Source organism: Panthera uncia, chromosome B1 (assembly GCF_023721935.1).
Source record: "Panthera uncia isolate 11264 chromosome B1, Puncia_PCG_1.0, whole genome shotgun sequence".
In the NCBI taxonomy this organism is placed as follows: domain Eukaryota; kingdom Metazoa; phylum Chordata; class Mammalia; order Carnivora; family Felidae; genus Panthera; species Panthera uncia.
The window spans coordinates 6,253,488-6,266,190 of NC_064811.1; the positions used below are offsets into that span (position 1 = coordinate 6,253,488).

Here is a 12,703-nt window from a genome sequence, read left to right on the forward strand (position 1 = left end):
TTGTCTCATGGAGGAAGGAGGCATCAACTCACTGCTGGACCACCAGCTCTGCCCAGGGGCCGACTAAGATAGGGACCCCGGGGTGAGCAATGGGGACCCGGACACGACTTGTTTCAGTGGAGTCAAGGGACAAAAGCTGTCTGACTGAACAGGGTTCTGGGAGAAAGACAATCAGAGGAGCTATCCAGGAGGGCCAATATTTTGACTAAAAGATATTCCAAGAACATCCCTTTGGCAATTACTTGCTGACCATCATCAAGGGCCAGGCGCCATTCGGGGCTCCGTGCGTAGTGCAGCGGGCAAGAGGCAAAACTCCAGGGAGCTCACATTCTCATGAGGAAATGAGTAAAATCTACAGTAGGTTTGGCAATGGATAAATCCTAATTTAGGAAGAAAGAAAGAAAGAAAGAAAGAGAAAAAGAAAGAAAGAGAAAGAAAGAAAGAAGGAGAAAGAAAGAGGAAGAAAGAAAGAACGAAAGGAGAAAGAAAGGAGAAAGAAAGAAAGAAAGAAAAGAAAGAAAGAAAGAGAAAGAAAAAAGAAAGAGAAAGAAAGAAAAAAGAAAAAACGAAAGGAGAAAGAAAGGAGAAAGAAAGAGAAAGAGAGAAAAAAAAGAAAGAAAGAAAGAAAGAGAAAAAGAAAGAAAGAAGGAGAAAGAAAGAGGAAGAAAGAAAGAACGAAAGGAGAAAGGAGAAAGAAAGAAAGAAAAGAAAGAAAGAAAGAGAAAGAAAAAAGAAAGAGAAAGAAAGAAAAAACGAAAGGAGAAAGAAAGAGAAAGAAAGAAAAAAAAGAAAGAAAGAAAGAAAGAAAGAAAAGAGAAAGAGAGAGAAAAAACCAAAGCCAGCAGCTGGGGAACAGGGTGGCGGTGTGGAGGGCCACAGTTGTGTAGGGGGTGCCATCTGCAGGCACAGGCACAGGGAGGTTGGTGGGTGTGGGGGAGGCTCCTCACTGTTCGCTTCTACGTCCTCAGAGAAAAAGAAAGCAAGATCATGAGCGGGAGGACGGGCAAGGAGAAGACCGTGAAGACCACGAAGCAAGGGCAAGGGCAGCACGGGGTCTAGGTGGGCGAGGAAGGCTGTGAGGTGGCCGAGGGCTCCCCAGAAGTGAGCCGTAGTAGGAAGCAGAGCAGGGCTGTTTCTCACCAGCCTGGCTCAGACACCCCTGTGCAGACAGAGGGCAGGGCTGGAAGCTGATAAAGAGGCTGGTGCGTGGAGCCTGGTGTGATGGGCCTCGGGTTCAGCCTGGGAAGAAGGTGGCTTGGGACACGAGGGCTGTGAGGGGCAGCGGACAGATGGTGGACCGCTGGGTGGGAGGTCCTCGGCGGATGAGGGCTGCTGGGGCCAGGATACCAGAGGGAGGGGAGGGACAGAGGGAGGAGAGGGACTGAAGAGTGGGACAGAGGCAGGAGGGGGACAGAGGGAGGAGAGGGCACGGGAAGGAGGGGGACAGAGGGAGGAAGGGGACAGAGGGAGGAGTGGGACAGAGGGAGGAGGGGTCAGAGGGAGGAGTGGGACAGAGGGAGGAGCGGCACAGAGGGAGGGGCGGGACAGAGGGAGGAGGGGGACAGAGGGAGGAGGGGGACAGAGGGAGGAGCAGGACTGAAGAGGGGGACAGTGGGAGGTGGAGGACCGAGGAGTGGGAGGTATGGAGGACATGCGGAGGAAGGAGGAAGTTCCCACTCATGTGGGACCAGCAGGGTTCAGGTTTGTTCCCAGGCACCCTTGCGACAGAGCAGGCTCTCACCCTGAGCAGCCGCGTGTCTGCGAGTAGGACACGCGCTCGCTGACCCAGACCTGCCGGTGAAAACCCGGAAGCGAACCCGACTCTGACTTCAAAGCGGACCTTCCAGTCTGCAACCACGCTGCTTCCCCACGAACATCCGCGCCCGCCCGTGTCTCTCACGGGCTGTGTCGTCCCCGGGTTACAGATGGTGGACGGTGACGGAATCGGAGGTCCTCTGTGCAAGCGGCCTCACGTGCCACGCGGGGAACTGCACTTTCCCGGGTGTGAGCTCACTCGGATAGCCTAGCGACGGGTCTACGGACACAACGCGCTCAGTCTCGCAGAGGCCAGCGCGTCCGCCGGGAAGGGGAGGGGGAAGCTCATTCAGGCGCCCGCCTGGCAGGTGGACCTGGCAAGTATCTTCAGGGGGATGGGGGCATCTCTCGGGCCTTGCATCAGTGCCACAAGATTCTTACCTCATACCGCACAAAAGAAAACCCAGAGGAGATCCTGGGGGGCTGAGCAGCTTGCCTGTGACGCAGGCAGCAAGCGGGAGCCAGGACTCGGGCCCTGTTCCGGTGGCTTTGGAAGCCCACGGCCCCGGGGCGGCCGGACTGAACCCAGGACTCATCCCCGCAGGGGGAGCCCTTCTTGCCGTTTACTTTTATACGCACCGGGGTCTTTAAATGAAAGAAAATGCTGGAGGAAACACACAACATTATAGAGAAAGTCAAGTTTCATTTATTCCAATTAAATTATAGCACGGGTTTCATATACAAATAATATTTTTGCGTAAAGTACAAAACGCTACAAATTTCAATCATGTAAAAATGCAAAAATATTTGTGTTTCTGTATGTTTTCCCTCGAACACGACTCGGGGTGCAGCAGGGGGCCCAGAGCGTGCCCGCCGTTGTGCCCGGCTGACGTCAGTGGGCCGGTGTCTCGAGCCGGTAGCTGCTGCCCCTGGAGCCCTCCGGTCCCGCGTCTGTGTGCGCGGGGAGCCGGCAGGCCTTCCCAGATCCTGGGCTCCAGATGCTTCCGGTTATCAGCCACCGGCGGCACAGGGGCGGCCACAGGATCTCGGGCTGTTGGGAAGAGGCCGGGCCCCCTCCCGCGGCGCAGGGACGCGCCTGCCGAGCCGAGAAGATGCCGCGGGGGCCGGGCCGGGCCGTCGCCGGCCGTCACTGGTCCAGCTCGTTTTCGTTCTGCAGCGTCTTCATGGCCAGCCCCCACAGGGTCATGCTGGAGAAGAACTGGCCCTCGGGGTTCCTGTAGGGCGTGGAGGCCGCGCGGCCGCCCGGCCCGTCGCCGCAGGGGGTGTCCAGCGCGGCCGGGGACGAGCGGCCCAGGGACGGGCTGTCGGCTGGCAGCGGCTGGTCGCCGGCGGAGGCGGCCGCGTCCGGGTAAGCGAACGTCTGCTGCGGCGCCGGCTGCAGGGGGCGCTTGGCGAGCTTGCCGGGGTCCGGACCCAGCTTCTCCGGCCCGCCGGCTCCGTGAGGCTCGACCGCGGCCCGGAACTTGCAGTAGGGGCCGGCAGCGTGGCCGTCAAATTCCGTCACGGACTCTCCCACCGGGTGCACGGGGAGCTTGAGCGACGCGGGCATCAAGGCGACAGGCACGTCCTGGGAGAAGGCATCCGAGCCCTGGGACTTCTCGAGGTCGGAGGCGTCGAGGGCCTGCGCCAGCTCGTCCAGCGCGTCCCGGCGCGCCTCGGGCCTGCAGTGCGTCCTCTTGTGCCGCCGGAGGACGGCGGAGCGCGTGAAGCACTTGCTGCACACCTCGCACGCGTACGGCTTCTCCCCCGTGTGCGTGCGCACGTGCCTGCGGAGGTCGCCGGAGCCCCCGAAACACTTCCCTGCGGGAGGAAAAGGGGGTCCTTTCAGAAGCGGGCCTTCAGCAAGCCCCGGCCCGCCCCTGCCCCCTTCTAAAACCCAGAGCGGCTCTGCTTTCACTGCTTTCACGGGCACGGAGTCGAGCCCTCCCGTCACCTGCTCGCCCCGGAAGACGCTCGCGTTCTTCTCCAGCTGCGTCCCTCCGACCCGCGGCCTTTTGGCGGTGGGCACCTCAGCGTGAGCCTTCGAGGGACTCTGTGTCCCCGCAAGGGAGCGCCTCGCCGGGTAAGCGGAGGTGCCTGCCCCTGCCGGCCCGTGCCGGGAAACCTCGCCCGTTTTGTTTAAGTTTTCGCAAACGTAACGTGGCCGATCGACAATTTAGAAACAGCTTTTTGCTTTTAACATAATTTTACATACGCTTCTCCTGGTTCTAGTTCCATCCTGTGTATATGACAGAGGTGGGGGGGGGGCGGTCAACTTCCATGATGAGAGTAGGTAAGATCGGAAGACAGAAACCAACAGACAGCCTTCCAGAAGACATCACATGTTGACAGAGGACTGAGAACTACGCAGTTACGTAGATGCCTATTTAGAGCTTCGCCCTGACCCGCGTGAACGTGGAACGCTCAGCTCCGCAGCGCCCGCCCATCAGGCAGACCAGGCGTCGACGTCCACGCGTTACAGGTGTACCCTTCCCCACGCAGGATACCGAAGCTCGCCACAGTGACCACAGTGACCCTGTGTCCTCACGTCTACACCGTGCCCTGAGCGTCAGGCTCAGTCTCTTTCACTGAACAACACCGTCTGCTATGCTGTCGCTATACCACACAGTTTATACAGACACGTGACATGTCGTGGACTCGAGGCCTCAGAACCCGTCCTCGATCTCCTGCACGTGTGGGCGGTCTCCACCTGTTTGCTACTATACTTCATGTTCAGTCACCATCTTTCTTTACACTGTTGAGGATAAATTCTCAGTAATGGAATTACTGGGCAGATGGGAATAATCTTTTCTAGGGTCCTGAAGACATGAATTTTAGCCACAGTAGAGTTTCCCCAGGAGAGGACCGTGGCTAGTCTCTCTCTTTTATCCCAGAGGCAAGACAGGGGGCCAGACTTCACAGCCATCCTTGCCGTGAGGACACCATGGGGCAGCACCTGCCTCCTGCCTGGGGAATCCGGTGACAGACAGCCGGCTGGCCGTGCTGGCGGCAGAGAGGACGGTCACCGCGCACGGCTGTGGCCCGCAGTCCCAGGCAGTGCAGGACGCTGCGTTTCCATGGATTCAGCGAGGGTGCTCACAAGCGAGCTGCCTGGAGCCATCTTCAGTCCAGCCTGTGAGGACTGGCCAGAGGGGCGATGAGACCTCAACAGAGACAGTCTCCTGGGAATAAACTGCTAAAACCCAGGGCTAGAGGAAAATGCATGTCTGCACCTTGGAAAGTGCAGAGAAATGCTGGGAAAGGAAGAGAGGGAAGGGAAGGAGAAGGCAGTCTGGGGAGGGAGAGGACAGAGGGAGGAAGGGTGGAGGAGGGACAGGGAGGAAGGTGGAGGAGGGAGAGGGAGGAGCTCTCTATTCACTGCAAAGCCCAGAATGTGAAGCCATCTTAAAACTGAACCTGTCTTCTGAACTCAAGGAAATGAAAACACACACCCACACAAAGTAGTATGCCGATGTTCACAGCACACTTGCTAAGTGAAAGCAGTCATGAAAGGCCACATGCTGAATGATTCCGTTTATACGAAATGTCCAGAACAGGCACATCCAGAGAGAGAAAGCAGATTAATGGTTGCCTAGGCTGGGGCGTGGGAACGAAGAATGACTGCTAGTGGGTGTGGAGTTTCTTTCTGGGGTGATGAAAATGTTCTAAAATAGACCATGGTGAGGGTTGGGTTGTGCAACTCTGTGAGTAATATACCAGAACCACCGAACTGTTCGCTTTAAATGGGTAAAGTTTATGGTATGGGGCTTTTACCTCAATAAAGCGGTTACAAAATTTTGAACCTGTCCTATAAGAACGAACATTCTTGCGCTCTCTTTCTCTTCCCCTGGCCCCAGGCTGACCTTATCAGGGTCAGAAACCATGGCTAGTGAGGGGAGGGAAAGGGCTGGAAACAGAAGGTGAGGCAGGCAGGGTCCTCCTCTGCTTCCTCCTCTACGGGGGTCTAAGCCAGCCCTAGCCGGGGAGGGAAGAGAGAATTTAACCTTAAATCAAGTTGACAGCTGTAATAATCGTTTGGAACTGACATTTTAAATTAGTGATTTGAGACTGCATTTGTGATTTAAAGTAACAATTGCTTTCCTTTTTTTTTCTTTTTTCTCTTTTATTAAGAGAGAGAGGGAGAGAGAGAATCCCGAGCAGGCTCCACACTGTTAGCACAGAGCCTAACATGGGCGGGGCTCGATCTCACAAACCGTGAGATCATGACCTGCGCTGAAATCAAGAGTCAGGCGCTTAACCAACTGAGCCACCCAGGTACTACCAATTTTATTTTATTAAAAAAAATTTTTTTTAAATTTATTTCTGAGGCAGAGAGAGACAGAGCCTGAGTGGGGGAGGGGCAGAGAGAGAGAGGGAGACACAGAATCCGAAGCAGGCTCTAGGCCCTGAGCTGTCAGCACAGAGCCTGACATGGGGCTCGAACTCACGGACCGCAAGATCGTGACCTGAGCCGAAGTCGGACGCCCGGCCGACTGAGCCACCTAGGCGCCCCACTTTTATTTTTACGAGTAATGAGAAGAGTCATGGAGTTGCCTAACTTTGTATCCAGGAGATGAGATCTGTGTACAATTTAAGTGGGAGACAAAAACAAAGGTACTTTCTGGCTACAGCCCAGAAGTCCTGCCCTGTTCCAGATTCCAGCTCCAGTTAGGAGGAGGCACTCCGAGCAGAGCCCAATTCCAGCCTTCCACAGCAGGACTCTGGACGTTCTCCCCGTCTGTTACACACAGGAAGTCGTAAAAATCATTACTCACTGATTCCTCCATGACTCAGTCGGCATGGTCAAGTGCTCGTCACAGACACGCACGTGTACACACGCACACACACAAGCACACACGCACACACCCTCTCTCCTTCAGAGGCTCAAACCCTCCACGATCACAGGGACACAGGTAACTCAGAGTCCGCCCTCCCTCACCTGGGCGGCGAGGCCCCTCAGAAGCGAGGGCCGCCAGCCCACCCTCCCCTTTCTGGCCACTTCGCTGCCGCGTCCTTGCGGAGAGAAGCGCCCTTTGCTTCACCGTACGTGACCCAGAAGCCCTCCCTCTTGACCCCGCCACGTGCTCGAGATGCTCCGGCAGGACAGTCCGCCGGCAGCCCCCAGGCCCTGCCGTCGAGGCGGCTGTGCTGACGCCCGCTGCTGCACACCTCGCCCTTCCACGCTTTTCTGTCTACGCCCCGCGGACCCGGCCAGGAGCCCGCGGCAGCCGGACTCGGCCGTGCCCAGAGCACCTCGGGGCAGCTCCGCGAACGTCTGACACGCGAGCCCAGGGAGGGATGAGAGGAGACCCCGCGGGAGGGGCGAGGGGACAGCACTGCTTCTGTGTCACCCCCCGAGGAAAGGGAGGCGAACCACGCAGTGACAGGGCGGGCACCTGGGGGGCCGCGTCCGCGGGCGTCACCCACTCACCGCAGGCGGGGCAGCCGTACGGCCGCTCACCCGTGTGCCGGACCCGGTGCTTCACCAGCTTCCTCCGCATGTTAAAGGACTTGCCGCAGTCATCACAGGTGAACACTTTGTCGGCCGTGTGCGTCTTTCTGTGCTCCTTCAGGTTGCTGAAGTTACTGAAGCCTAGAGAGACCACAAGAGGCGTTCGGCTCAAGGACTGAGGCCGTTTTCATCAGCGGTCTTCGAGAAAGAAAAGGAAAACGCTCAGCAGTACCTCGCCCACAGATGTCACACAAGTGTGGCTTCTCTCCCGAGTGAATAATAATGTGGCGTTGGACGTCACCAGAGGCTGCGAACCTGCCGTGACATTCGGAAACTCAATTAAGAATTTCTTTCCACATTGGTGCACATCTTTACAATTGCAAGTCACTGAGGGGGACGGATGGGCTGCTCCCCACATCCCTGCAGAACGAACCAGACGTGGCCTGATTTCATTTGAAATGTGCATTTTTAAAAATCTTTACTTCTTTTCTCTTTTTTACAAGAAAGTAGAAAATGATGCAAGTGCTTTGTTTCTGAATGACTGGTTTTTTTTTTCTACCTAGTTTCGTCACTCTTTCTTCTTCAGAGATGGTCACCGAGTTGGCTCAGGGAGGTCTCGGCCACAGAAACACGCTTCCTTCCCACCACACCTAATTGTACAACTGGCTCTGTTTGCAACGACACGTGTATGGACATGGTTTTAAATACACGCCTTGCTTTTAGAGGGAGTCCAGAAGGCTCACATTTAACCCACGTTGTAAAACAAGGCCAAAGGGAAGTGACACCATCTGAAGAAGCGGGGGTGCACTCCGGAGGCGCCCGAAGCGAGGGGTGTGCGATACCCCCGGCACGAAACGTGCCCGCGGTGCTGAAGCGGCCACGGCAGAAAGGGAGACGCGCCAGGCCAGGCAGCCTTTCTTTCTCTGTTTTCTCCCATCTGCAGAGACAGCGGTTTTCCCGGACCTGAACAAGGGGCGCTTCTTCCTCCAGCGTCCGCACAGCACGTGCCGCACCCCGTACTGGGGGACTTTGACTTGAACTGTCCCCAAAGCCGTCTCTGCCCACCGCCCTTGACTATGAATTTATCGCAGGCAGAACCTGTACTGTTTTTTTTCCCTTCTCTTTTTTAACAAAGGCTTTACACCCACCGTGGAGCCCACGTGGGGCTTGAACTCACACGTGAGCCCACGTGGGGCTTGGTCTCACTCTGAGACCAAGACCTGAGCTGAGATCAAGAGGCTGATGCCTAACCCACTAAACCAGCCAGGGGCCCCTATACTGTTTATGTTCCCACCACAGCACTTAGCATACAGCAGGTGCCGAATAAATGTTGGTTAAATAAATGAATGACTGAAGCGCTGTGGCTGGTGCCTGTTAAAAGCGTGCAGACTCCAGACAAGCGGCCCAGGGAGGGCAGGAAGGTCCCCACTGCGACTCTGTCACAAGTCACAGCCCTGCCCAGCTGGCCACTCGCACTGCTGAGCTCTCAAGGCCTGTTTCTGACTCAGCTCAGGGCCCTTCCAGCCCTTCCTGGCTGCGAGTCTCATTGCCCCCCCCCCCATGACAGTCACCTCCACGTCCCCATGGATCTATGATCTATGTTAACAGACATTCTTGGAATGAATGGAAATTTTAGTATAATTTTGTTTCATGTAAAATCCCATTTCCTAAGACTCTGTGTCCTAGATTTTCTTTCTCTTAATGAACATTTCTCTTTCTTTTTGTTATGGAAAAGCCGGAGGGTCTGACTTTACCTGCATTCCTTAGCTACGCGGTGAGCCCACAGGTGGCCCAGAGAACACCGAACTCAAAGACAGACACGAGTTATTCCTTACAAACAGAGGAACAAGCCCAGCACTGACCTCTTTCCGCAGATTTCGCAGATGTATGGTTTTTCACCAGAGTGCCGACGTAAGTGAGTCTGCAAGTTACCTGCCTGTAAGAGAGGGGAGGAGAAAACGCATACCAGTAATGACCAGTTTTCTTGAAGGTTCTGTAAATTCAAAAGGAAAACTAACAGACTGAGCCAGGTCCTGGTCCAACTTTCAGGTGAAGATTACATATGCACAGCTCAAAGCAGCCGCGTGCAGGGAGACCAGGGACAGCCCCGTCCTCACTCGGGGGCCTGGGCCTGCCCAGCAATCTGCAGATCACACGGACATGCCTGATGGTGCACTTCTGACCCCAGTGCTCCCCGTGAGCCCCTGGCTTGCCTCACGGGTACGCGCTGTGCTGCCTCCCTGGCAAATGGGCCCCACACACTGTGGGGGCTGCTAAGCTTGTATTTCAAACAGACCTCGGTCCGCTTTACCTGGTGTTTTTAACTTGGACCATCTATACGCAGGCATCACTTGGAAACAAAGCATCTGTCTGTACTTGGTTATTTCAGGATTCCTTGTTTCTTTTTTAAAAACATGCTTTGGTTCATAAAGAAGGTGAGACACGTGCAAACAGCACTTCCCCTGGGCTCTGTTGTGCCGGACTGGGCCGTCCTGTCTTTTACCTTTGTGCAAAAACGCAAAGCAGGAGACTCAGGAGCCGTTTCGCTGCTGGGCCTTTTATGTTCCTAATTGCTGGAACTAGCAGGGCTTCGCAGAGAGTAACTTACTTCTTTTTTTATTTTCCTTTCCTAATTGAGTTTTTATTGGTTGTTCTGAGGATCAGTACAGACAATTCAATTTGTACACAATTCTTAACGTACGTACCGAGAGAGAGTAACTTACTTAAATGGGGATCGCAAAATAGGTTTCCATGCAATGATCAATAGGAAATCAATATTAACTTGCCTCAAGCACATTAAAGTTGAAACTGCAATCGCCTTATACTAAAAAAGCTCCTGGCTAATGTTTCAAATTAGGATTTGAAAACAAAAGCCTCCACTGCTGGAATTTAACTTAATAGACTCAATCTGTCATTTCCCCTCCTAATTTTTTACAGTGTTCTGTTATAAAGACACTGAAACGAATGAATGTGCCCGAGGGTAACAATGTGCCGGCATTATGCACAAAATAAGCCAAAAAGAGAGAATGAACAGTAACGGCCAACTAACAAATTTGGCTTTGTAAATCTGCAAACTAGATTTTAAGTAAAATGCAGACAGTTCATGGTTATACGCTTGAAGACGGTCTGAAGTCCACTTCTGAGTGGAAACTTACAGGTACAAAAAGTGTGGTCTGTGGATTTCATGTTACAGAGCATGGAGATTCTGTGAGTCACGCTCTGGGAGATCACACGGGTAGATACTTCAGAATATGATAAATATGGCTTCGAAAAAACTCAGGTTTACTTGAGGTAACGAAAGAGGAAGAATTTGGCAAAACATTGGTAAATACCTAGCTTTTAACAGAATGACTATTGACAACAATGAAACAGTAAGTGCCAACAGCCGTATACGTTTCGTCTGCCTGCCCTTAACACACATCACTAAGCTGCTCTTAGTAATTAGGTCTCTTTTCTAGATGAAAAACTCAGATTCAGATAAATAAATAACTGCCCCTGTTACACAGCTGGGCCAGAAAGTAACATGGGTTTGTGGGAGTCTGAACTCACAAGTTTCTGTGAATAAACTGGCTTGTGTTGACTATTTCGTACAAGAGTCACTTGGCTGTTGGGGAAACAGCTCCCGGGAGGTGAGATAATGTACCACTGTTTTAAGTCAGTCAATTCCAAATTCCAGAAAAGCCCATCAATTATATAACAATTTGAACAGCACCATCGGCTCATCTGTTAACTTAGGTCCTTCTTTTTAAGTTACTTTGTAAATGATGTATCATGACTGAAATGCATTCTCTGAGTCAGTGCTTAGCAGCACTGAGCCCTTGCTTTTTAACTGAAGCGTCACAATTACTCGTTTTCAAAGCAAGTATAATCAAATGATCTTCCACTTAACATAGTATAATAAGCAGTAGTAAAACAACCCCTTGAATTTTTTTTTTTTTGTAGCTATTTAATAAATAGAAATGGATCATGAAAATCTTTCCCCAGATAAAGGAGCACATATTGATCTGGCCGATGGTATAAAAGCAGATGAAACACTGAAAGATTCAGGCAAAAAAGTCCAATAATGCATTCAACGATTTATGCCAAATGACACAGCAAACTGGGACCCAGAGTACTTGACCTTTACTGAAGCATCTTTATTTTTGGTAAACCGTGCTTCACTCTCTTGCTCATTACATGCTAAGTACCCGCTCCACATCTCGGATGGAACTCTCTAGCAAGTGGCAGCAACAGTGACTGCTACCGATGATTCGGAGGTTACCAGGAATGAAGCGGCTGGGTTAGCGGCCGCAGACAACTTGTCACCTAGTCACAACTCCCTTATAAAGTAGTAGCATCATGGTCTACGGAAAAGCAAACGGATGCTCTGGAGGGAAGTCATCAGCCTGGGCTCCGACAGCCGGGATCAAACATCCTGATTCAGGTCTGTGGACTCCCAAGCCTGCGGCACTCACTGTCTGTGCTCAAGAACGTCAGCAGCAAAGGAGGCTCTACTCCTTCTAAGCAGATATTTTAAATCAGGAGGGAGCTGTCAGAACTGGGAACAGAAAAACTCTGCTGCAGAAAAGAACTAACACCTGATTTGAGTAATTTAAAAAAGAAACCCTTTCTAATAGGCACGAGGACGTGAGCATTTAAACCCGAGCAAACCAAACACATATTCTCTATCAGAACACTTTTCCAGCGGCAGCTGATTATTCATGTAAAAAACAGCTGAGGAATCATACCATCTTAGAGATAAAAGGGATCTCAGATCTTAAAAGTCACCTAGTTCAGGAGTTTTGGGACTTTAGGATTTCACCAAATAACAAAAGTTAACAGGGAAAAAGAATCTGGAGATTAGCACAGAGATGTCTCCTAAACAACGCGAGTGTGGGACATACTACCTCAGGGCTCAAAATTCAACAACTTAGGAAAAGTTCATCAAAACACTCTTACTCTTGCATTTTCCCCTGGACGGGCCCAAACCCTGTCACCTGTGGCGTCAGGCTGTGTCCGTGCCCGGGGGGAGCACACTGATCTCCAGGCAGGCCCCCTCAGTTGCGCCCCGCACACGGGACACCTCTTTCCGGAAGCACCGACTGCACCAGTCACTCGAAGTTTCCATTCCTGCCTCTTTGGAGAGAAGACACAACTCCAGTCCTCTCCCGAAAGACAGCTCAGTGCACAAGGTTTCCTCTTCCCATTTCTCACGTCACAGATGTTCCAGACCTGCCCCTACCTCACGTCTCCTCCGGGTGCACTTACGGGGCCGGGTTCTACCCCGCACGGACACCCTGCATTCGGACAGAGCCTCACTCATACTCTAACGCATGCGGGACCCCCAGTGCTGAGATCCGCGCACAGACCGTGTCCACAATTATATTAACAGGTGTCGTCTGTTGCCACAGTCTCAAATTACGGTAGCTTTACAAAGCTCACGTATCATACTGCTTACGGACTCAACAGCAAGGTTATGGGTAACTTCCCCCCCCCCCCCCCCCCCCCCCCCCCCCC

The 12,703-nt window shown here is 52.9% G+C and overlaps 1 protein-coding gene across 2 annotated transcripts in view; it reads right to left on the bottom strand.

Annotated features, from left to right (window-relative positions):
• Positions 1-2,445: 2,445 nt before the first annotated feature.
• Positions 2,446-12,703, bottom strand: part of ZBTB49 (zinc finger and BTB domain containing 49) — a 27,536-nt gene continuing 17,278 nt past the window's right edge. Inside the window, exons 5-8 of one of the 2 annotated variants that reach the window (XM_049630296.1) lie at positions 9,070-9,143; positions 7,440-7,522; positions 7,187-7,348; positions 2,446-3,576 (exon numbers count right to left, since the gene is read on the bottom strand). In XM_049630296.1, the coding sequence (XP_049486253.1) occupies positions 2,903-3,576; positions 7,187-7,348; positions 7,440-7,522; positions 9,070-9,143 (993 nt within the window). In that variant the 3' untranslated portion in view covers positions 2,446-2,902. The remainder of the gene's footprint in view (positions 3,577-7,186; positions 7,349-7,439; positions 7,523-9,069; positions 9,144-12,703) is intronic. The other variant, XM_049630298.1, reaches the window with a different exon arrangement.